This window comes from Bombina bombina, chromosome 4 (genome assembly GCF_027579735.1).
Source record: "Bombina bombina isolate aBomBom1 chromosome 4, aBomBom1.pri, whole genome shotgun sequence".
NCBI lineage: Eukaryota > Metazoa > Chordata > Amphibia > Anura > Bombinatoridae > Bombina > Bombina bombina.
This window is the reverse complement of record NC_069502.1, coordinates 108,094,846-108,122,534: the sequence shown is the minus strand read 5'-3', so window position 1 is coordinate 108,122,534 and position 27,689 is coordinate 108,094,846. Positions and strand designations below refer to the sequence as shown.

General features: G+C 36.1%; 1 protein-coding gene across 1 annotated transcript in view; it reads right to left on the bottom strand.

Annotated features, from left to right (window-relative positions):
* The window catches only part of LOC128655969 (cytochrome P450 2K4), an 88,802-nt gene extending 72,513 nt beyond the window's left edge, over positions 1-16,289 (bottom strand). Inside the window, exon 1 of the mRNA XM_053709586.1 lies at positions 16,094-16,289. Within this exon, the coding sequence (XP_053565561.1) occupies positions 16,094-16,231 (138 nt within the window). The 5' untranslated portion in view covers positions 16,232-16,289. The remainder of the gene's footprint in view (positions 1-16,093) is intronic.
* Positions 16,290-27,689: the final 11,400 nt, after the last annotated feature.

The window sequence follows — 27,689 nt, the reverse complement described above, 5'->3', positions numbered from 1 at the left end:
ACACATCAAATAGTAGTGCTTAATCAGCTAGTTTGAATGCTGTGCAGTTAGCCTGCTTAATAACGTAAGTTTATGAATTTATGAAATAAATTAGCATAAGCCGATATTGTTTGCTACAAACTAACAAGCGTTTCCGCAACTTTAACACATCACATAGTAGTGCTTTATCAGCTAGTTTGAGTGCTGTGCAGTTAGTCTGCTTAATAACGTAAGTTTATGAGTTTTAGAAATCTGACCCTTATTATCGTCAGGAGAGTTACCACAGAAATGCTTAGAAATATCCCATTACAAACAGCCACCAAGTTAAATCGTCTACAATCAACGTAAATAAGGACTAAGCTACCAAAAGGTCTCTTCTATAGCGGAGACCTGATTACTTTTAACTGTCTATAGATATTATGGTTGTATCAAGAGTGCTATGACTGAGTCAGCAAATTAAAAATTAGGGGTTCAATAACCCCGTGTTCGTGCCCCTGACGCGCGTTTCACATTACGCTTCCTCAGAGGGGTACGCGCCGGCCGGACAGAGCGGGTTATGTTGGAGTCAAAAAACCCACCTACGTGTTTTGATTGGTTCACCAGAATAACGCTATGTGACTTCTCATTGGTCAATCCTTGCAGTGTGACACATGGAAGTTCAAACAGCGCATTTGCTTGGAGAGCTGATAAGTTCTCATTTACGAGCTGAATTTATCAGAAAATTATTTAAAAGGGCAAGAGTTAATGTATCTATCAGATACATAGTCACGCATCAAGAACGAGATATAAAATATTAAGTGCGCTTTATTCTTTGCATCGATATGTATTACTTGTGAATGATGTCTCTGTTGGTGATCCATTATATTAGTAGAATGCTGCTGGTCGTTACCTAGATATAGTATCTAAATCATCTACTTGGTTTTACATTATACCATAGATAAATCTATGAAACTTTATTTATATCGATACTAGGATAGACAACCAATAAAAATTCTAACAAAGTAAGATATTGAATATCACTCATTAGTAGTCCAATATTTCAAACAATATATCACTGTTCTATGGTCAAACTGAGAATTCACAGTTTGAGAGAGTTTTCAATACAGTGCCGTATTTTAAATACCATACATAATAGATGTACTCAGATTGAATGTTCATCAAATATACAGGATAAATAAATCCACAACAAAATAAAATTAAAAGGGCTAGATAGTGTAAATGTGATACAGTGTAGTGAAGAAATGTGAACAAAGGACACACATAAATAATGAAAGGATGTGATGCTCACAAAAAGTGAGAGAAGAGGGGAGTGTGCGTGGGCGTATGAATTCCACACAAAGTATATTGAATCATATGTTCCATTAATATGTAGACGTGAAAAGTCTTTCTACGCTGTGTACGGTAGAAAAAATTAATTAATAATTGTGTAGAAAGTTAATGGGTGAAGTAACTTATTAACTGAAAGGTGATATTATGCATAAACAATTTATACCAAAGTGTAGTAACATATATTAAACGCTCATAAGGGTTAGTGAAGAGCTAATGTGTACATAGACTGTGTTTTTATTAACTTAATATTAAAGTAGTGTATAAAGGGAAGATCTTTTAGAAAAATAACTTTTTATAAATAAACATTGTAATTGTTGAATTCATTTAATCCGTGTGGATGTACAGTATTGAGTAGATGTATCCAACGGCATTCTGCTTTTAATAGAGAGTTTTCTAAATTGCCCCCTCTAATGCCAAGGGAGACTTTCTGCAGAACAGAAAATTTTAAATGGCTGCTTGATCCTTGATGTTTAAGTAAAAAATGTTTTGCTACACTTGTAATCTTTTTGCCTTTTTGTAGGTCTTTTTCTGCGTTCTTAATATTGTTTTTATGTTCCAGAATCCTGACCCTTGCCTCTCTGGTCGTCATGCCTACATAAGCTTTCTCACATTCACAATAGATGATATAAATGACTCCCAGGGATCTGCATGTGAAGTGGTGTTTAAGTTTTTGGTTTTTCCCATATTTGTCCTGAATTTCTTTAATTTTTCTGACATGAGGACAGACAGAACATGTGCCACATGGGTACATGCCAGGGTCAGTGTCACTTTTTTTCGGAGTGTGTATATAATGACTCTGTACAAGTTGATCTTTTAGGTTTCTCGGTCTCTTATAGCCTATTTGTACTCTCGCTCCTAATGTATCTTTAAGCTCAGGATCACTAGTGAGGATATGCCAGTTCTCATTGAGTATCTTAATCACGCTCTGCATCTGCGGATTGTATGTAGTGATCAATCTAGGAATGGTGGTGGAATTGTCTTTGATTTTAGGACACAATAAGGTGTCTCTGGATGTTTTCAGAGCTTTGAATTTCGCATGTTTGATGGCCCTATTGCTGTAGCCTCTTTGTAATAGCCTGGTTGTAAGAAGTTTACTCTCATTTTCATATATAGAGACATCAGAGCAATTTCTCCTCAACCGTAAAAATTCCCCATATGGAATTGCTTTTAAAGTGCATCCTGGATGTGCACTTGTCCTGTGCAATAATGAATTTGTAGCAGTTTCTTTCCTAAAGACCTTAGTTGCAATGGTGCCATCAGTATTTTTTGTAATTGTTAGATCTAGGAAATCAATTTTACACAGATCGGCTTGGTATGTCAATTTGATGTTAAATTTGTTTTGATTGAGAACTGAAAAGAACTCATCAAGATGTTCACGTGTGCCTTCCCAAACAAATAGCACATCATCGATGTACCTTATCCATAAAGGTATATGGTCTGTGTATTTCTCCATGCCTTCAGAAAAAACAATTTTTTGTTCCCAGTGCCCTAGGAACAAGTTAGCGTATGTTGGGGCACAAGAAGTGCCCATGGCAGTTCCTTGTGTTTGTAGGTAGAAACTATCTTTAAATGTGAAGATATTGTGAGTCAGGACATACTTCAAAAGGAGTAAAATAAACTCATTATGTTCTTTGTTATCCGATTCATTGGTGGAAAGAAAGTATTTAACTGCCTGTATACCATCATTATGTCTGATACTGGTATATAATGACTCTACATCTGCGGTGATGAGCCAGGTATCACTGTTCAGATGTAAGTTTTGCATAATTTTTAAGACCTCCATAGTATCGCGGACATATGAGGGCATAGCAGTCATAGCAGCCGATCTGTGTAAAATTGATTTCCTAGATCTAACAATTACAAAAAATACTGATGGCACCATTGCAACTAAGGTCTTTAGGAAAGAAACTGCTACAAATTCATTATTGCACAGGACAAGTGCACATCCAGGATGAACTTTAAAAGCAATTCCATATGGGGAATTTTTACGGTTGAGGAGAAATTGCTCTGATGTCTCTATATATGAAAATGAGAGTAAACTTCTTACAACCAGGCTATTACAAAGAGGCTACAGCAATAGGGCCATCAAACATGCGAAATTCAAAGCTCTGAAAACATCCAGAGACACCTTATTGTGTCCTAAAATCAAAGACAATTCCACCACCATTCCTAGATTGATCACTACATACAATCCGCAGATGCAGAGCGTGATAAAGATACTCAATGAGAACTGGCATATCCTCACTAGTGATCCTGAGCTTAAAGATACATTAGGAGCGAGAGTACAAATAGGCTATAAGAGACCGAGAAACCTAAAAGATCAACTTGTACAGAGTCATTATATGCACACTCCGAAAAAAAGTGACACTGACCCTGGCATGTACCCATGTGGCACATGTTCTGTCTGTCCTCATGTCAGAAAAATTAAAGAAATTCAGGACAAATATGGGAAAAACCAAAAACTTAAACACCACTTCACATGCAGATCCCTGGGAGTCATTTATATCATCTATTGTGAATGTGAGAAAGCTTATGTAGGCATTTTCCAGAGAGGCAAGGGTCAGGATTCTGGAACATAAAAACAATATTAAGAACGCAGAAAAAGACCTACAAAAAGGCAAAAAGATTACAAGTGTAGCAAAACATTTTTTACTTAAACATCAAGGATCAAGCAGCCATTTAAAATTTTCTGTTCTGCAGAAAGTCTCCCTTGGCATTAGAGGGGGCAATTTAGAAAACTCTCTATTAAAAGCAGAATGCCGTTGGATACCTCTACTCAATACTGTACATCCACACGGATTAAATGAATTCAACAATTACAATGTTTATTTATAAAAAGTTATTTTTCTAAAAGATCTTCCCTTTATACACTACTTTAATATTAAGTTAATAAAAACACAGTCTATGTACACATTAGCTCTTCACTAACCCTTATGAGCGTTTAATATATGTTACTACACTTTGGTATAAATTGTTTATGCATAATATCACCTTTCAGTTAATAAGTTACTTCACCCATTAACTTTCTACACAATTATTAATTAATTTTTTCTACCGTACACAGCGTAGAAAGACTTTTCACGTCTACATATTAATGGAACATATGATTCAATATACTTTGTGTGGAATTCATACGCCCACGCACACTCCCCTCTTCTCTCACTTTTTGTGAGCATCACATCCTTTCATTATTTATGTGTGTCCTTTGTTCACATTTCTTCACTACACTGTATCACATTTACACTATCTAGCCCTTTTAATTTTATTTTGTTGTGGATTTATTTATCCTGTATATTTGATGAACATTCAATCTGAGTACATCTATTATGTATGGTATTTAAAATACAGCACTGTATTGAAAACTCTCTCAAACTGTGAATTCTCAGTTTGACCATAGAACAGTGATATATTGTTTGAAATATTGGACTACTAATGAGTGATATTCAATATCTTACTTTGTTAGAATTTTTATTGGTTGTCTATCCTAGTATCGATATAAATAAAGTTTCATAGATTTATCTATGGTATAATGTAAAACCAAGTAGATGATTTAGATACTATATCTAGGTAACGACCAGCAGCATTCTACTAATATAATGGATCACCAACAGAGACATCATTCACAAGTAATACATATCGATGCAAAGAATAAAGCGCACTTAATATTTTATATCTCGTTCTTGATGCGTGACTATGTATCTGATAGATACATTAACTCTTGCCCTTTTAAATAATTTTCTGATAAATTCAGCTCGTAAATGAGAACTTATCAGCTCTCCAAGCAAATGCGCTGTTTGAACTTCCATGTGTCACACTGCAAGGATTGACCAATGAGAAGTCACATAGCGTTATTCTGGTGAACCAATCAAAACACGTAGGCGGGTTTTTTGACTCCAACATAACCCGCTCTGTCCGGCCGGCGCGTACCCCTCTGAGGAAGCGTAATGTGAAACGCGCGTCAGGGGCACAAACACGGGGTTATTGAACCCCTAATTTTTAATTTGCTGACTCAGTCATAGCACTCTTGATACAACCATAATATCTATAGACAGTTAAAAGTAATCAGGTCTCCGCTATAGAAGAGACCTTTTGGTAGCTTAGTCCTTATTTACGTTGATTGTAGACGATTTAACTTGGTGGCTGTTTGTAATGGGATATTTCTAAGCATTTCTGTGGTAACTCTCCTGACGATAATAAGGGTCAGATTTCTAAAACTCATAAACTTACGTTATTAAGCAGACTAACTGCACAGCACTCAAACTAGCTGATAAAGCACTACTATGTGATGTGTTAAAGTTGCGGAAACGCTTGTTAGTTTGTAGCAAACAATATCGGCTTATGCTAATTTATTTCATAAATTCATAAACTTACGTTATTAAGCAGGCTAACTGCACAGCATTCAAACTAGCTGATTAAGCACTACTATTTGATGTGTTAAAATTTCGGCAAGGCTTGTTAGTTTGTAGCAAACAATATCGGTTTATGCTAATTTATTCCAATATACTCACCCTGAATATCAGGTCACACACAGCAAACAGCTATACTGTGGTTCAATAAGAGGCACTCACCATATTTTGTCTCTGAAATCAAGGCTTATACTTTATATCTATGGGGCCGATATATTGACCACTTTAACTATTACTAGCAATAGTATCGGAAACAATAATTATAGTGCAACTCTCACTCAGTTTAGGACTCAAACACGTAGATACTTAAGGCCGTGCTTGGGTTGGCTAATTTATGCACTAATACCCAGCACATCAGATTATATAGTGTTTTTGCCTATCCAACTTAGTGCAGACTTGCCTTTAAGGAGGGCTAATTAATTCAGCAATTATTTTTTCTTGCTGTCTATAATCTATTATATACTAACAGGGTTCAATATTGTAACACTATAAATAGTTAAGATTCCCTGTTAGTTACCACAATTTGAACGCGTGAGTGCTATTTGATATACCAATAATATTATCTGAGTTCCAGCTAGTTTTAATTGTATGTGTGTGTGTGCGCATGTGTATGAGTCCAGTCGGACTTTCAATATTTTTTCACCAATAAAGTTATTTAGTACAAATGAGTATGATTGGATGATTTTGATTCTTATATTCACTTATTCTTTATGTGTCTGACCTTTACCTAACAGTGGGTACAGTTATTACACAATCCAGTAACCTGCAGTCTTTCTTTTTGTGTGTTGCAAATCTCTTTGCACACATATCTGTACATTTCTATGTATATTATTGCATTAGGTTCTGGGATTCTGGGACTATAAGTATTATACAAAGTGATTTAGTCCTTGAATATAAGAATTACAACCCACTTCCCTTCCCTCGCCATCCTCAGTTAAACGATTACATTTACTAGGTTATCCTAGTTTTTCTTTGAGGGAACTAACTAATATAAAATGAATTTACAACAAGATTTAGCACTCAGACAACAAAAAAGACTTAAAGAACTTAACCAATTATTTGATAAAAAAAACATTGATGATACTTCAATAACCAAACATGAACTGAATAACACGCTATGTAACTTACATCAAACATTATACAAACAAACCAAAAGATGGTGGAATTGGCACTTCTTTGAGAAGTATGCAGAGCGAGGCATCATACCGAGAGGCTTAAGGATCAAAATGTTCCCAGCTTTTACCTTAAACAATGAAAGTTTAGTAAAAGAATGGGAAGGAACACTGACAGAATGTTCACTTAAATTAATTCAAATATTAATAAAACATGACACCTTGGAACTTAATAAATTAGATGCAGAGATTAAAGAACATAATGAACTTCTTAAAAAATTTGAAGAAAAATTTGATTTTGTTGAAACGTATCAGACATACCAAAAAGAATTAGACAAACTTGAGAATGAACTAATTCAAACCAAAAAACAAAAACTGCAGAGAGATATAGATGATTTTCAACAACAAAGAATTTATAGGTGGAGATATCAGACATCTAACAGAAATAGGTACAATAGAACTCAAATAAGAGAAAACAACAGTGGCACAGAAACAGAAACTGACATCTCTGATAATGAAAGCAATAGAGATGAAATGGAGCCTATGACAAGAGAGTTCCCAGTACCAGCAACACAAGTTAATCCTTTACCGAGTACATCTAATACCAACAGAGAAGTGTCTTTTTTAGCATTAAGTCACCGACAACAACAAACATTAAATTCGATAACAGCCAACAAACCAACAAGGGCAAACAAAAGGAAAAACACAGGCCCCCAAAGACAATCAGAGAGGAAGAAAGAGATGTGTCCATTCACCACAATCAGGACCAACTCATGAGAGTAATTAATCTGAGCAAACACTCTCTGAATACTAACCATGAGAGTGTTCTCTCTAAAGGATTAACTTTCTGTCCCACCAATACTCTAAACAAGTTTGAGTTAATTAAAGACATACACCTATTTTCACGAAAGCTGTTACTAAAAAAGATGTATTCAAATAAAAATGATCCCTCTCTATCTAAGGAGGAATTAGACTCTCTGCAAGATCTGGAAGATCTCTTAAGTGAATCTGATACTGAAACCCATGCTATCCAATGGAAGAAAGGGTTAAAACCGAAATCTACATATACACCACCTGCATCAATTTCACCTCAAGTCAGTGTTTTCTCGCAGATTGTATGTCAAAAAATTGAAACTTTGCCTATTTTTGATGTAAATAATAACCTCACTCTCCCTGAAAAAAGGGCATTGAATGATATTCAAACATGGACTGATGTAGTCATTAAGCCGTCAGACAAGGGCGGAAACATAGTGTTATGGCCTAAAGATGACTATGTTGATGAAGCCATGAGACAGTTATCTAATAAAGATTGTTATAAAAAACTACTATTCAATCCTCAATCTGACTATATGGAACAATACAATAAACTCATAGTTAGGACATTGGAGAATGGAACCATCACTAAAACCGAAAAAAATTTCCTGATACAAAAGAACCCTACTCTAGCGACTATATACTTTCTGCCTAAGGTTCACAAAAACCTTACCAAACCACCAGGAAGACCCATAGTATCGGGCAATAATAACCTAACTGAGGCAGCTAGCAGATATATAGATCAGAGATTAAGGGAATACCTGACTGCTATGCCCTCATATGTCCGCGATACTATGGAGGTCTTAAAAATTATGCAAAACTTACATCTGAACAGTGATACCTGGCTCATCACCGCAGATGTAGAGTCATTATATACCAGTATCAGACATAATGATGGTATACAGGCAGTTAAATACTTTCTTTGCACCAATGAATCGGATAACAAAGAACATAATGAGTTTATTTTACTCCTTTTGAAGTATGTCCTGACTCACAATATCTTCACATTTAAAGATAGTTTCTACCTACAAACACAAGGAACTGCCATGGGCACTTCTTGTGCCCCAACATACGCTAACTTGTTCCTAGGGCACTGGGAACAAAAAATTGTTTTTTCTGAAGGCATGGAGAAATACACAGACCATATACCTTTATGGATAAGGTACATCGATGATGTGCTATTTGTTTGGGAAGGCACACGTGAACATCTTGATGAGTTCTTTTCAGTTCTCAATCAAAACAAATTTAACATCAAATTGACATACCAAGCCGATCTGTGTAAATTGATTTCCTAGATCTAACAATTACAAAAAATACTGATGGCACCATTGCAACTAAGGTCTTTAGGAAAGAAACTGCTACAAATTCATCATTGCACAGGACAAGTGCACATCCAGGATGCACTTTAAAAGCAATTCCATATGGGGAATTTTTACGGTTGAGGAGAAATTGCTCTGATGTCTCTATATATGAAAATGAGAGTAAACTTCTTACAACCAGGCTATTACAAAGAGGCTACAGCAATAGGGCCATCAAACATGCGAAATTCAAAGCTCTGAAAACATCCAGAGACACCTTATTGTGTCCTAAAATCAAAGACAATTCCACCACCATTCCTAGATTGATCACTACATACAATCCGCAGATGCAGAGCGTGATTAAGATACTCAATGAGAACTGGCATATCCTCACTAGTGATCCTGAGCTTAAAGATACATTAGGAGCGAGAGTACAAATAGGCTATAAGAGACCGAGAAACCTAAAAGATCAACTTGTACAGAGTCATTATATACACACTCCGAAAAAAAGTGACACTGACCCTGGCATGTACCCATGTGGCACATGTTCTGTCTGTCCTCATGTCAGAAAAATTAAAGAAATTCAGGACAAATATGGGAAAAACCAAAAACTTAAACACCACTTCACATGCAGATCCCTGGGAGTCATTTATATCATCTATTGTGAATGTGAGAAAGCTTATGTAGGCATGACGACCAGAGAGGCAAGGGTCAGGATTCTGGAACATAAAAACAATATTAAGAACGCAGAAAAAGACCTACAAAAAGGCAAAAAGATTACAAGTGTAGCAAAACATTTTTTACTTAAACATCAAGGATCAAGCAGCCATTTAAAATTTTCTGTTCTGCAGAAAGTCTCCCTTGGCATTAGAGGGGGCAATTTAGAAAACTCTCTATTAAAAGCAGAATGCCGTTGGATACCTCTACTCAATACTGTACATCCACACGGATTAAATGAATTCAACAATTACAATGTTTATTTATAAAAAGTTCTTTTTCTAAAAGATCTTCCTTTTATACACTACTTTAATATTAAGTTAATAAAAACACAGTCTATGTACACATTAGCTCTTCACTAACCCTTAATATATGTTACTACACTTTGGTATAAATTGTTTATGCATAATATCACCTTTCAGTTAATAAGTTACTTCACCCATTAACTTTCTACACAATTATTAATTAATTTTTTCTACCGTACACAGCGTAGAAAGACTTTTCACGTCTACATATTAATGGAACATATGATTCAATATACTTTGTGTGGAATTCATACGCCCACGCACACTCCCCTCTTCTCTCACTTTTTGTGAGCATCACATCCTTTCATTATTTATGTGTGTCCTTTGTTCACATTTCTTCACTACACTGTATCACATTTACACTATCTAGCCCTTTTAATTTTATTTTGTTGTGGATTTATTTATCCTGTATATTTGATGAACATTCAATCTGAGTACATCTATTATGTATGGTATTTAAAATACGGCACTGTATTGAAAACTCTCTCAAACTGTGAATTCTCAGTTTGACCATAGAACAGTGATATATTGTTTGAAATATTGGACTACTAATGAGTGATATTCAATATCTTACTTTGTTAGAATTTTTATTGGTTGTCTATCCTAGTATCGATATAAATAAAGTTTCATAGATTTATCTATGGTATAATGTAAAACCAAGTAGATGATTTAGATACTATATCTAGGTAACGACCAGCAGCATTCTACTAATATAATGGATCACCAACAGAGACATCATTCACAAGTAATACATATCGATGCAAAGAATAAAGCGCACTTAATATTTTATATCTCGTTCTTGATGCGTGACTATGTATCTGATAGATACATTAACTCTTGCCCTTTTAAATAATTTTCTGATAAATTCAGCTCGTAAATGAGAACTTATCAGCTCTCCAAGCAAATGCGCTGTTTGAACTTCCATGTGTCACACTGCAAGGATTGACCAATGAGAAGTCACATAGCGTTATTCTGGTGAACCAATCAAAACACGTAGGCGGGTTTTTTGACTCCAACATAACCCGCTCTGTCCGGCCGGCGCGTACCCCTCTGAGGAAGCGTAATGTGAAACGCGCGTCAGGGGCACAAACACGGGGTTATTGAACCCCTAATTTTTAATTTGCTGACTCAGTCATAGCACTCTTGATACAACCATAATATCTATAGACAGTTAAAAGTAATCAGGTCTCCGCTATAGAAGAGACCTTTTGGTAGCTTAGTCCTTATTTACGTTGATTGTAGACGATTTAACTTGGTGGCTGTTTGTATTATAACACTATAAATAGTTAAGATTCCCTGTTAGTTACCACAATTTGAACGCGTGAGTGCTATTTGATATACCAATAATATTATCTGAGTTCCAGCTAGTTTTAATTGTATGTGTGTGTGTGCATGTGTATGAGTCCAGTCGGACTTTCAATATTTTTTCACCAATAAAGTTATTTAGTACAAATGAGTATGATTGGATGATTTTGATTCTTATATTCACTTATTCTTTATGTGTCTGACCTTTACCTAACAGTGGGTACAGTTATTACACAATCCAGTAACCTGCAGTCTTTCTTTTTGTGTGTTGCAAATCTCTTTGCACACATATCTGTACATTTCTATGTATATTATTGCATTAGGTTCTGGGATTCTGGGACTATAAGTATTATACAAAGTGATTTAGTCCTTGAATATAAGAATTACAACCCACTTCCCTTCCCTCGCCATCCTCAGTTATACATATACCAATGTGTTTTGTCTAATATAACAAAGGTATATCTTTACAAATATATTATTGCATCAAAGATTCTGTATATACTATCATTGCACATTCTGTTAGTCAATACTTTAATAGTATGTCAAATTTATATAAATTCCTTTAAACCAATAGCAAACCATCCCAGCCAATCCCTAATCAATTAGTTTGTGTTTGTATTTCCTTATGCTGCATTAAGTTCTAGATATAGAAGGAATGAAGGGAAAACAAAGAGGAAAACAACAGCTCACTATCAGACTAATCTTATTATACACTAGACTCTATTCATTGTGTGTGTTTTTGTTATTTCTACTTTTATTATTTTATTTTACTTCATCACCTCATTTCAACTACATCCTAAAAAGATTTACAAGGCAACAGATCTAATCCACAAGCTTACTCCCAGTAGTTAATCACATCAAATTGTGAGTTAAATCCCCCTGGGACCAAAGTTTTTAGCTTGTGGATCCAATAGATCTCCTGTCTCTCCAAGATCTTTAATTTACTACCACCTCTGCGAGGCACAGTAATACTCTCAATGGCATTCCATTTAAAGTGCTGTACTTGCTTATCATGCACTTGGATAAAGTGTCTCGATAGTGCTGAGCACTGCACTTCATTAGATATATAACCCAGATGCTCTTTTATCCGGGAACGTATATCCCTTGTAGTTAAGCCAATATATTGCTTTTTGTGCTGAGTGCATTCCACTAAATAAATCACATAGGTGGAAGTACACTTAACACAACCTCTTGTAGAAAAAGTTTCATTAGTAACAAAAGATGTGAAATTGTTACCCTGTTTTATATAAGTACAGGACTTACAACGTGGAAAACCACATTTGTAAGTCCCTGCAACTTCTAACCAGGAGCTGCGTGCTTCTGCGATGGGCAACATGCTCGGTGAAAGCATGTTGCCCATTGTTAGATTTTTAGAGTATACAAAGTCACATCCCTGTTGAACTATGTTTTTCAAGTCATCATCACCATATAGAATGGGCAGGTACTTTTTGATGATATTACACACTCCAGAGAATTGATTTGAGAATTTTGTAACAAATCTTAGGTTTTTTCTTTCACATCCCTGTTTTCTGTTTCTGAGTAGTATTTTTCTATCCATAGTTTCTACCTCCCTGTACACTGAGTCAATCATCCCCACATTGTAGCCTCTCTCAATGAACCTTTGTTTCAGGTCAACTGACTCTTTTACAAAGTCCGAATGCAAGGTACAGTTACGCCTAACGCGCAAAAATTGTCCTTTGACAATTCCTTTATACACATGTTGAGGATGTCCGCTTTGCGCGTGTAGCAAACTGTTACCTGCAATTTCTTTACGATGTAAGGTTGTAGTAACCTCTCTTGTTGAGGGAGCTGCTCTCAACACTAAATCAAGGAACACAATCTCAGACTTGTGCCAGCAATGGGTGAACTCCAAACCCTTGTCATTGGAGTTCAAATAATCCATGAACTCATGTATGGTCTGTTCATCCCCATGCCAGACAAGTATGAGATCATCAATGAATCTCCTGTAGAATTGAATGTGATTAATGAAGGGATTTCCATCCGCAAAGACGTGGAACAGTTCCCACCAACCCATAAACAGATTGGCATAGGAGGGGGCAAATTAACAAATCTTGGTTGCAATCAATGGCCCACTTTGTGGGAGTATTTTGTAGTATAGTGTCCCATAGAATATATTTTTTTCTGAAAGTTAAGTAAAGGTTTTCTGACAAATCTATTGGGGTGTTCTCATTTATGCTGAGCACATATATATATATATATATATATATATATATACACATACAGTGGGGGGAAAAAGTATTTAGTCAGCCAGCCACCAATTGTGCAAGTTCTCCCACTTAAGAAGATGAGAGAGGCCTGTAATTTTAATCATAGGTATACCTCAACTATGAGAGACAAAATGTGGAAACAAATCCAGACAATCACATTGTCTGATTTGGAAAGAATTTATTTGCAAAATATGGTGGAAAATAAGTATTTGGTCACCTACAAACAAGAAAGATTTCTGGCTCTCACAGACCTGTATCTTCTTCTTTAAGAGGCTCCTCTGCCCTCCACTCATTACCTGTATTAATGGCACCTGTTTGAATTTGTTATCAGTATAAAAGACACCTGTCCACAACCTCAAACAGTCACACTCCAAACTCCACTATGGTGAAGACCAAAGACCTATCAAAGGACACCAGAAACAAAATTGTAGACCTGCACCAGGCTGGGAAGACTGAATCTGCAATAGGCAAGAGGCTTGATGTGAAGAAATCAACTGAGGGAGCAATAATTAGAAAATGGAAGTCATACAAGACCACTGATAATCTCCCTCGACCTGGGGCTCCACGCAAAATCTCACCCCGTGGGGTCAAAATGATCACAAGAACGGTGAGCAAACATCCCAGAACCACACAGGGGGACCTAGTGAATGACCTGCAGAGAGCTGGGGCCAACGTAACAAAGGCTACCATCAGTAACACACTACGCCGCCAGGGACTCAGATCCTGCAGTGACAGATGTGTCCCCCTGCTTAAGCCAGTACATGTTCGGGCCCGTCTGAAGTATGCTAGAGAGCATTTGGATGATCCAGAAGCGGATTGGGAGAATGTCATATGGTTAGATGAAACCAAAGTAGAACTGTTTGGTAGAAACACAACTTGTCGTGTTTGGAGGAGAGAAAACACCGTACCTACTGTGAAGCATGGTGGTGGCAACATCATGCTTTAGGGCTGTTTCTCTGCAAAGGGAACAGGATGACTGATCTGTGTACATGAAAGAATGAATGGGGCCATGTATCGTGAGATTTTGAGTGCAAACCTCCTTCCACCAGCAAGGGCATTGAAGATGAAACGTGGCTGGGTCTTTCAGCATGACAATGATCCCAAACACACCGCCCGGACAACGAAGGAGTGGCTTCGTAAGAAGCATTTCAAGTCCTGGAGTGGCCTAGCCAGTCTCCAGATCTCAACCCCATAGAAAACCTTTGGAGGGGAGTTGAAAGTCTGTGTTGCCCAGCGACAGCCCCAAAACATTACTGCTCTAGAGGATATCTGCATGCAGGAATGGGCCAGCATACCAGCAACAGTGTGTGACAACCTTGTGAAGACTTACAGAAAACGTTTGACCTCTGTCATTGCCAACAAAGGATATATAACAAAGTATTGAGATAAACTTTTGATATTGACCAAATACTTATTTTCCACCATAATTTGCAAATAAATTCTTTCCAAATCAGACAATGTGATTTTTTTGTCTTTCATAGTTGAGGTATACCTATGATGAAAATTACAGGCCTCTCTCATCTTCTTAAGTGGGAGAACTTGCACAATTGGTGGCTGACTAAATACTTTCCCCCCCCCCCCCACACACACACACATATATATACACACACACAAAATATATATATATATATTACACATATACACATACACACACACACATACACACAGTAAATCTCTAGTTAAAGGGATACTAAATCCAACATTTTCTTTAATGATTCAGCTAGAGCATGAAATTTTAAGCATTTACTCCTATTATCAATTGTTATTCGTTCTCTTGCTATCTTTATTTAAAAAGCAGGAATGTAAAGCTTAGTAGCTGGCCCATTATTGTTTCAGAAACTGGGTTACACTTGCTTATTGGTTGGCTGAATGTAGTCACCAATAAGCAAGCGCTATCCAGGATGCTGAAACCTAAAATAGGCTGGGTCCTAAGCTTTACATTCCTGCTTTTTTAAATAAAATAACGATATACCAAGAGAACGAAGAAAAAAAATATAATAGGAGTAAATTAAAATTGTGTGCTCTATCTGAATCATGAAAGAAAAATATTGGGTTTAGTATCCCTCCCTTTAAGATTAGTATCAAGCCCTGGTTTTCAGGTTCTTGTAACATTTGTTTTCAGGGGACAATAACTCAATATATGTGCCAAAAATAATAATTAATTAATATTGATAAATGATATTATATTGTTATATATGTAGATGGCTAAAGCCATAGGGGTAGATTTATTAACTGTCGGGCAGACTTGATCCGCAGTAGCAGATAATGTCCGCCCGGCATACGCTATTGGCATTTATCATTGCACTAGCTTTTCTTGTGAAAATGCTTGTGCAATGTCGCCCCCTGCACATTGTGACCAATCGGCCGCTATCAGGGGGTGTCAATCATCCCGATTGTATCTGATCGGGATGATTGCTGTCCACCACCTCAGAGGTGGCAGACAAGTTTAAGGAGTATCGGTCTTAAGACCGCTTCCTCTTAACTTATGTTTCCGGCGAGCCGGAAGCCTCGGGCGGAGAAAGCAACATCCGCTGCTTAATAAATCTCTCCCATAGTAAAATCTAGATATTTACACCTGGAAATATATTTATATATAATTACCTCTAGAAATGTTTTATAGGGTGCACGTTTGTTAATGATATGGAGATTTCCAATAATCGGCAGAGGCTGGGTCCAGGAGGGAAGTTCGGCGATGTGATTCTGTTCCAACCATAAAGAAGACTTATCAAACAAACACATATTATAACTGATAGAACAATAGTGATTGGAACTGTGAGAAACATGTTCTAAGAAAAACCTGCAGAGAGAAAACAGAAGAAAAGGATTCTTAAAATATAGACAAGAACAAAATATCTTTAAGAAAAAAAAATATTCCACACGCTACGTCTTTGCAGTTGTGTTTCTGCGTGTTTGTGTGAGGGGGGATACTCAGCTTTAGGGTATCTATGAAAAATCAGACAAGACATCTATTGTGTCTTAAAGGGGCAGTATACACAAATTCATTTAACTGCATGTAATAGACACTACTATAAATAATAATATGCACAGATACGGTTTTATATCTGAAAAAATTACATCAAAAAGTTGAAGGTGTTTCCTCCTGGACTTTGATGGTTTAAAATTATTATAGAAACATTGTTAATTGAACTATTTTGATTGTTACAATATATTTAAGGGTAAAAGTCAAATAGCAAAATATAAGTAATACAGGGTGATGAGTATGGTCTCCTACACACTGTAGATCATTGCAGTGATGATCATTAACCAAATACAGTTTGCCTTGATCTGTTTCCTGTGGTCATTAGATCGTTCGTATTCCATAAGTTCGTTGGCCACCCCTTTATTATAGCATTTTCTCCATTTGTTCTATAGAACATCATTTAAAGCTTAATTAAACTCATACTGTCTGCACTAAATATATATCAGAATGGGTAATAGAAAAAATATTTTATACTCCACTTTGCCTCTTTCAAAGATATCCTTTCCTTAAAGGGACAGTCAACACCAGAATTTTTGTTGTTTAAAAAGATAGATAATCCCTTTATAACATATTCCCCAGTTTTGCATAGCCAACACTGTTGTAATAATAGACTTTTTACCTCTGTGATTACCTTGTATCTAAGCCTCTGCAAACTGCCCCCTTATTTCAGTTCTTTTGACAGACTTGCATTTTAGCCAATCAGTGCTCACTCCTAGGTAACTTCAAGTGCATGAGCTCAATGTTATCTATATGACACACATGAACTAATACCCTCTAGTGGTGAAAATGGTCAAAATGGATTCAGATTAGGAGGCGGCCTTCAAGGTCTAAGAAACTAGCATATGTGCATCCTAGGTTTAGCTTTAAACTAAGAATATCAAAAGAGTATAACTTTTTACACAGAACTTACTCTGCTGAGCCGAAGAGATTGTGAGATCTCCATATACAGGATTGATTTAGAGTGGACTTCTGGTGGGTGGAGCGTGCGCATGTAGTGCGGCTCGGTGGATCCTGCTCACCAGCAGCACGATGACAACGCTAGGAGCCGTCGTCTCACCTGATTCCTTGGCTGTGTTTGCATTCTCTGCGGCCTGGATACTCTAAAGCCCCACGGCCGTGGGACCTGACGAGCGGAAGTCTATAGCTGGGCTTTAAGCCTGTATGCCCCGGCATAGCACATCCGGACGCTAGCAACAAGTATTGTAGAGTGCAGTGGAAGTGGGGCCATAGTCTAACCGAACACACTGTGGAGCAGCAAGTAATTACACTCGATAAGTGCAAACCGCTGCAAGTAACTCATAACGGCTGACAGCCACAGCATAGGTTGTGTTACTGTGTCCCCCGCTTAAGACCAGAAGCGAGTATACCGGGATCTATTGATCTACAGTTCTACTTGAAAGTCCCTCGGTCCACACAGCGAGGAGATAGCTGTTGGTGTAACGCCTGTGATATTGAGGGGTGAAGAAAAACCCGCTGGAGTAAGTGCCTGGGGAACACAGGGTGAAGGTGAGGCGGGAATGTTATATGGGCCAGGGAACAGCCCTGTGCTGTGGTCGTAGCATAACCAAATAGAAGAAGCCCTATACAGAACTTTGCAGGGGAGCCAACTACCAAGCTATGTGACATAACTGGGATATAAGCCCCCATATGCATAGGATAATATATGCCTTCTAACTTGCAAGCATTGGGGCGCTATAAGAAAAATCTCCTGCTGAGAATCTTTAATTAATTTTCTATTATGATTTGCTGGGTTTAAAGTGTTCCCTAGAGATTTTGAACGTGCTAGTGATATGCTGGAATATAAGTATTGGGTAAACTTTGCTGTGAACTTCAACTCTGGTGACTCATTGGGATAAAGCTGCTGACAATTTTGTCTATTGTGATATTGAAATTTAAGGTTTAAAAGAAATATCAGAGCGCCAACTGTAGAAGGCAGGGTCCACAATAAACTATAACCAAATCTCCAGGATGGCTTCAAAAAGTGTTTATTACAACACAAACAGACCAGTAAGGATTGATTACTTAAACTTCAATGTCTGTGTGTCTTACAATACAGTTAAAACAATTACATTAACCCAATATTGTTGTTATACAAAATAGGATGCTACACTTAGCATATATATTATTATAAAATCACAATCCTTTGGTTTTCAGGATTTTAAAACAAATAAAATTAAATATGATTTAAAATGATATTACAATTTTAGTTTCCCTCATGGATCCATGTTAATAGTCTTAAGTTTAAATTAACCATACATTGGAACAGTAATAAAATCAATCTAAGGCTTGTTTCAGGTGTTAACCCCCTTGAAAAACTCTTGGGATGAGGTGACCTTTCCGGTCAGATTGGAGTTATTGAACAATATACAGGCTTACATTGGCTGCCTTCAATCTTTGGCAATCAAGATTAGCCAAAGGAATCCCCTTGGTGAGGGATCCTACACAAAATTAAAAAGTCTGCTTACAGCCTAATGAAAATACTGCTTGCAACCTATTACTTTTTGTATAGTATGTGCCCTAAAGCGTGATAAATAAACTTCCTACTAAAACGTGATACACAAACTGTTTTTCAAAAGTGAATAAAACATATACTTGGTGAAAAAATTGGTGAAAAAATAATCAAAGTGGAAAACACTTGCAGCAAATTACTTGTGGTGAAAAAACAATTGCAGTAAAATCTGATGATTGATCTTTGCCTTAGTGCTCAATCCCAATGAAAACAATAACAATGAGTGTCAAATCAAAGCACAAGAACTGGTGATAAAACTTTGCTTAAATGTTCAATCAAAAAAAGTAAAAAAATAGTAACCAATGAAAAATAAATTCCTTGAATATCAGATGTGCAGAACTAGTGAGTGGAAATATGAATGTTTAACAATTATAAGTCCCAACAATTGATGTGTTTATTCCTCCTCACGATCCTATGTGTGCAAGATATTCGGTAAGCCCTGGGTCCCCCTTGCTCACAAGCGCTCGGTCCCTTAGCCCTTTCAAGTGTTGGTACCCTCTGCTTTGTTACCTCGCGGTCCCTCTGCCGAAAAAATTATATATAGTGTAGATTGCTACAAACAAGTATCAATATCAAAAACAAACTTACCAGCCAACGCGTTTCGGTCAAGTAATGACCTTTCTCAAGACTGGTTTTAGCGTTTGGACAGGGAGTTTAAATACCCTGTCAGTTTTTGGCTTTTTCGTCAGACCGGAAGTTGGCCTTTTCCTCAAACCGGAAATGTTTGTTTGAAACTTTCGTGTTTAATCTATTACTTTCGGTTTCATGAATTCATTGTGATCCCAACCTTAGGGGCTTATAACGGTCCTACTACTCTTTGAGTTATGGATAATGTATTAAAAATCCTTATTCTAGTGGCTTTTTCTTAATACGATTTTTATCCATTCTGATTGGTGGGTCTGGTTGCTCATAACTTTTATGTAATTGGCTGCCATGGGAGGTGTGTGACAAATACCTTTTCTTATTGGATATCTAGCGTTATGTGTGTGCTTATACTTATGCAATAGGGGTAGTAATCTTTATTCAGATGTCTTTTACATAGTCCGATTTTTATCCATTCTGATTGGTTATTATGATATAGTATTCTAAATGTCCGATAATGTCCTTTATTTTCAAGTCATTGGTATACTTTAATAACTATTGGGAAAGGTACATATTCTTTTTCTTAGTCCGATTTTTGGGAAAGATACATATTACTTATCTTAGTACGATTTTTATCCATTTTAATTGGTCAGTCTGATGCTCATAACTTTTATGTAACTGGCTGCCATGGGAGGTGTGTGACATATACCTTTTCTTATTGGATATCTAGCTTTGTGTCTGTGCTTATACTTATGCAATAGGGGTAATAATCTTTATTCTGATGTCTGTCTACAATCAACTTTTCATAGTCTGATTTTTATCCGTTATGATTGGTTATTATGATATAATATTCTAAATATCCAATGATGTCATTTTTCTTTTAAGTCATTGGTGTATTCAATAACTTTTGGGAAAGATGCATATTCATTATTTCTATAAAGAAATGAATCAGTTTACTTTTATTTTCCTATATTCCATAAAGTTTACAAACCATTAACCTTTCTGGATCATAATAGGTCAATATGTCCGTTGTCAGCAATATATTATGTTTGCCAATTTTTGAATTAAAAAAGATTTTTTGAAAAATGTATTGTTTATGTGGATTTCTATTATTAAATAAAATGTCAGAGCTTGATCTCTGTTTATTTGTTAATTGCTGAGGGCTTGTTGAGTTTTTCAATAAGGAGACAATATAAGTACGTTTCTTCATCTGTCAGTTTGTTATATATGAGGATTTTTGTAATAAAGAGGATATTCCTATAGTACACTATCAATGCTGTTAGCCTTCCTGATAATATCGTATTGTTTTTTTATATATTATTTTTTGTGTTCCAACTAGTGGAAGGGAGGTTTTTAATAGGATTCCTCCGGTGAACACTTGATCTAACAGTTTCTTATATATTGTCATATATGAACACTAAGTTCATATATGGTAATGCATTTCCATGTTTTAAATGGACTTTATGTAGTCCATATATCTACATTTCTAAAAATCAGATGAAATGAGAAAATGATTTCTATAACCTTTTTAGTTTCATTTGGAAATCCCTTATGTTATTCTTAAAATATCTTGGATATGGCCTTCCTTGCAAATCACTTTTTCATGTATTTCCAATTTACATCTAAAGAGTTTCTCTGTAGTGTTAATGATATTTTGCTCCTCATCAAGGTGTCTTAATAAATTTAGGTGTCATAATAAATTTATTTCTTTTATAACTTTCTTGAAGGGTTTTTGGTGGCTTAAAGATTAGCATTTTTCTTTTTAGCTTATCTTATTGGGCTTAATCTTTGGGTTTGGAGCGACTATGTTGGAATTTTTATCTGGCAGAAAAAGTGGAGAAGATTCTTCCCCAATTTTATATGCTTGCAGAATTTGAGTGCTAAGAGAGATTATCTAATAGTCTATTTAGTGACATTGGGTGTTGTGGAGTATTCTTTCCAATAGTGTGAGATGTTTGTCTATGAGAGTGTTTATTATTTTGATGGTACTCTTTCATATTGGATCAACCTGAGTGTTGATAGGGACGTGGTACTTCTTCTAATAATTTTTCTAATACTTCTTAATATCATACAGATAGATGTTGATCGGGATTGATCACTGGATATAGTCTCTGAGGTAAAGTTTTGGTCACTGGATATAGTCTCTGAGGTAAGGTCTTTTTCTTTAAGTGAATTTGTCCAAAGTGTTCAAATATGTCCATAGTTTTCAAATGTGACTGTTCCAATTTAGGAGGTGGGACAGGTCTTCCTTGTTGTTCAACCCCTCTTGGGAACAAACAGTCCATATGGAAGATCCATTTTGATTCTTCGACCAATAGCTTTTTTTCATGGTTTCCCCCTCTCCAATTTATAGGGACCTTTTGTATCCCCATATATTTCAGGGTTTTTATGTCCCCCTGATGTTTTTCGGAAAAATGTTTGTAGAGGGGTGTTTCTTTGTTAAGTTTTTCGATACAGAGGATATGCTCCCTTATTCGTCCCTTAGTGGCCTTGATGTTTGTCCAATATATTGGAGGCCACAGGGACATTGGAGTAAATAGATGACGTTTTGGTCATGACAGCGGATCAGATCTTTCATTTTATATTTCTTCATACTACTATTTGATTGGAATTCGGTTGTTTTTATACCATTCTTACATGCTTTGCATGTATGGCATAGGAAAAAGCCTCTCACTGGTTTCCCAAATGGGTCTTTTATTTCAGGTGCTTTCCTCTTTTGTATACTGGGTGCCAGTGTATTCTTCAAGTTATTGGCCCTCCTATATACAAAGCTTGGTTTCTGTGGTAATTTTTTCACCAAGAATATCATCGTCTTTTAGGATATTCCAATGCTTTCTGAAGATATTTTCGATTATCCGGCTGTTCTGACTATATTCCGTAATTAGGGGTACATTTATGACCTCTTCGTCAATCTTTTTTGTCCTCTCTTTATATTTGGATAAGTTTCTTCTGTCTATTTTTCCTATTTCTTCTATTTTCTGGTCCAATGGCTTTCTCATTGTAACCTCTGTCTAAAAACTTTGCCTTAATGATTTGCGCTTGTTCTTCCACTTTGAGTGGTTAGAACAATTCTTTCTCATTCTGAGAAGCTGTCCCTTAGGGATATTCCTCTTCCAATTAGTATGGTGACAGCTTGTTTGGTGGACATAGTTATTGCTGTCCACCTTTTTGAAGAAAGTTGATGTTTCGATTATCCCTTCTTTTACCTCTATATTCAAGTCAAGATATGTCAGTGACTTTCGACTCCATTCATACGTGAAGTGCAAATTGGCTTCATTCGTATTCATGACATTCATAGTGTGTTCTAGATCTTCTTGTGACCCTTTCCAGATCATTATGATTGTCATCAATAGAGAACCATAGAGGGAGAGAGGAGGGGTCAAAGTAAAGAAGAAGGAGGAAAATACCAATAATCAGGAGGGTAAGGAGACTAACAAAGGGATATTTAACCTAAGCTCATATGAATTAAACAAAGATGAAAGATCCATTTTAGGATTAGGCTTATCATTTGCACCATCTAGAAGCCTTGATAAATTTAATACCTTTGTGAGCACTAAAGAATTTATCCGGAAACTCACTCTAAAGAGATTCTTTCTAAAATCACCGCTGGAAAGGATGAGTTATGGATTTAAAGAGTATGGGTCCACAGCACAAGAAGATTGTTATCAACATACGGACCTTAAACCAAAGTCCACATTTTATCCCTTAACTCACAAAGGAACCGCATTGGAGACCTTCGAGACAATAGTGTGTAGAGAGATACGGGACATTCACCTTAAAAAGCTGAATTTGAAGAATAAGAACTTATCCATGAAACAATTTCAAACCATTAAGAAACTGGAACCAAACCACAACCTAACTATAAAATCCGCCGATAAAAGGCGGAGGAATTGTGGTGATGAATAGAAAAGACTACAATGATGAAACTGAGAGGATTCTGAGTGATGTGAATACATATCAAAAATTAGGAGGAAATCCAGTGGATATGTACAAAAAGGAGCTGTCAAGAATACTGAAGGAGGCTAAGGAAGATAACATCTTAAATGATAGGGGAATACAATTATATCAATGTACAGTATCCCAAGACTCCAATTATATATCACCTCCCAAAGATTCATAAGAATCTCAAAAAGCCACCTGGGAGACCGATAATATCCAGGATAGGTTCGTTAAGCAGTAATCTGTCTGAATATGTCGACAGACATCTGCAAAAACATGTTAAAGAACGCCCCTCCTATCTAAGGGATTCGACCCAGATAATTAATCTCCTGGAAGATATAAGATGGGATAAAGATTACATTTTGGTAACTTGTGATGTGACCGCGCTGTACACCAGCATACCCCACGAGGAGGGTCTGAAAGCGGTGAGATTCTACTTGGAGAAGGATACGGAGATTCCATCAAAACAATGTGACTTTATTCTGGACAGCATCCACTATATATTACATCACAACTACTTTTGTAATAATGGAAAATTTTATCGACAGATATGTGGTACAGCGATGGGGACTAGGTTCGCGCCTAGCTATGCCAATTTGTATATGGCTAAATGGGAGAGATCTTCTGGGAATCATGCCCAGCAGGCGCGACCTAGTCCTCTATCGCCGATATATTGATGACATCATAATGATCTGGAAAGGGTCACAAGAAGATCTAGAACACACTATGAATGTCATGAATACGAATGAAGCCAATTTGCACTTCACGTATGAATGGAGTCGAAAGTCACTGACATATCTTGACTTGAATATAGAGGTAAAAGAAGGGATAATCGAAACATCAACTTTCTTCAAAAAGGTGGACAGCAATAACTATGTCCACCAAACAAGCTGTTCACCATACTAATTGGAAGAGGAATATCCCCTAAGGGACAGCTTCTCAGAATGAGAAAGAATTGTTCTAACCACTCAAAGTGGGAAGAACAAGCGCAAATCATTAAGGCAAAGTTTTTAGACAGAGGTTACAATGAGAAAGCATTGGACCAGAAAATAGAAGAAATAGGAAAAATAGACAGAAGAAACTTAACCAAATATAAAGAGAGGACAAAAAAGATTGACGAAGAGGTCATAAATGTACCCTAATTACGGAATATAGTCAGAACAGCCGGATAATCGAAAATATCTTCAGAAAGCATTGGAATATCCTAAAAGACGATGATATTCTTGGTGAAAAAATTACCACAGAAACCAAGCTTTGTATATAGGAGGGCCAATAACTTGAAGAATACACTGGCACCCAGTATACAAAAGAGGAAAGCACCTGAAATAAAAGACCCATTTGGGAAACCAGTGAGAGGCTTTTTCCCATGCCATACATGCAAAGCATGTAAGAATGGTATAAAAACAACCGAATTCCAATCAAATAGTAGTATGAAGAAATATAAAATGAAAGATCTGATCCGCTGTCATGACCAAAACGTCATCTATTTACTCCAATGTCCCTGTGGCCTCCAATATATTGGACAAACATCAAGGCCACTAAGGGACCGAATAAGGGAGCATATCCTCTGTATCGAAAAAACTTAACAAAGAAACACCCCTCTACAAACATTTTTCCGAAAAACATCAGGGGGACATAAAAACCCTGAAATATATGGGGATACAAAAAGGTCCCTATAAATTGGAGAGGGGGAAACCATGAAAAAAAGCTATTGGGTCGAAGAATCAAAATGGATCTTCCATATGGACTGTTTGTTCCCAAGAGGGTTGAACAACAAGGAAGACCTGTCCCCACCTCCTAAATTGGAACAGTCACATTTGAAAACTATGGACATATTTGAACACTTTGGACAAATTCACTTAAAGAAAAAGACCTTACCTCAGAGACTATATCCAGTGACCAAAACTTTACCTCAGAGACTATATCCAGTGACCAATCCCGATCAACATCTATCTGTATGATATTAAGAAGTATTAGAAAAATTATTAGAAGAAGTACCACGTCCCTATCAACACTCAGGTTGATCCAATATGAAAGAGTACCATCAAAATAATAAACACTCTCATAGACAAACATCTCACACTATTGGAAAGAATACTCCACAACACCCAATGTCACTAAAATAGACTATTAGATAATCTCTCTTAGCACTCAAATTCTGCAAGCATATAAAATTGGGGAAGAATCTTCTCCACTTTTTCTGCCAGATAAAAATTCCAACATAGTCGCTCCAAACCCAAAGATTAAGCCCAATAAGATAAGCTAAAAAGAAAAATGCTAATCTTTAAGCCACCAAAAACCTTCAAGAAAGTTATAAAAGAAATAAATTTATTATGACACCTAAATTTATTAAGACACCTTGATGAGGAGCAAAATATCATTAACACTACAGAGAAACTCTTTAGATGTAAATTGGAAATACATGAAAAAGTGATTTGCAAGGAAGGCCATATCCAAGATATTTTAAGAATAACATAAGGGATTTCCAAATGAAAACTAAAAAGGTTATAGAAATCATTTCTCATTTCATCTGATTTTTAGAAATGTAGATATATGGACTACATAAAGTCCATTTAAAACATGGAAATGCATTACCATATATGAACTTAGTGTTCATATATGACAATATATAGAAACTGTTAGATCAAGTGTTCACACCCGGAGGAATCCTATTAAAAACCTCCCTTCCACTAGTTGGAACACAAAAAATAATATATAAAAAACAATACGATATTATCAGGAAGCTAACAGCATTGATAGTGTACTATAGGAATATCCTCTTTATTACAAAAAATCCTCATATATACAAACTGACAGATGAAGAAACGTACTTATATTGTCTCCTTATTGAAAAACTCAACAAGCCCTCAGCAATTAACAAATAAACAGAGATCAAGCTCTGACAATTTTATTTAATAATAGAAATCCACATAAACAATAAATTTTTCAAAAAATCTTTTTTAATTCAAAAATTGGCAAACATAATATATTGCTGACAATGACATATTGACCTATTATGATCCAGAAAGGTTAATGGTTGTAAACTTTATGGAATATAGGAAAATAAAAGTAAACTGATTCATTTCTTTATAGAATAATGAATATGCATCTTTCCCAAAAGTTATTGAATACACCAATGACTTAAAAGAAAAATGACATCATTGGATATTTAGAATATTATATCATAATAACCAATCATAACGGATAAAAATCAGACTATGAAAAGTTGATTGTAGACAGACATCAGAATAAAGATTATTACCCCTATTGCATAAGTATAAGCACAGACACAAAGCTAGATATCCAATAAGAAAAGGTATATGTCACACACCTCCATGGCAGCCAGTTACATAAAAGTTATGAGCAATCAGACTGACCAATTAAAATGGATAAAAATCGTACTAAGATAAGTAATATGTATCTTTCCCAAAAATCGGACTAAGAAAAAGAATATGTACCTTTCCCAATAGTTATTAAATATACCAATGACTTGAAAATAAAGGACATTATCGGACATTTAGAATACTATATCATAATAACCAATCAGAATGGATAAAAATCGGACTATGTAAAAGACATCTGAATAAAGATTACTACCCCTATTGCATAAGTATAAGCACACACATAACGCTAGATATCCAATAAGAAAAGGTATTTGTCACACACCTCCCATGGCAGCCAATTACATAAAAGTTATGAGCAACCAGACCCACCAATCAGAATGGATAAAAATCGTATTAAGAAAAAGCCACTAGAATAAGGATTTTTAATACATTATCCATAACTCAAAGAGTAGTAGGACCGTATAAGCCCCTAAGGTTGGGATCAAATGAATTCATGAAACCGAAAGTAATAGATTAAACACGAAAGTTTCAAACAAACATTTCCGGTTTGAGGAAAAGGCCAACTTCCGGTCTGACGAAAAAGCCAAAAAACTGACAGGGTATTTAAACTCCCTGTCCAAACGCTAAAACCAGTCTTGAGAAAGGTCATTACTTGACCGAAACGCGTTGGCTGGTAAGTTTGTTTTTGATATTGATACTTGTTTGTAGCAATCTACACTATATAAAAATTTTTTCGGCAGAGGGACCGCGAGGTAACAAGCAGAGGGTACCAACGCTTGAAAGGGCTAAGGGACCGAGCGCTTTGTGAGCAAGGGGACCCAGGGCTTACCGAATATCTTGCAC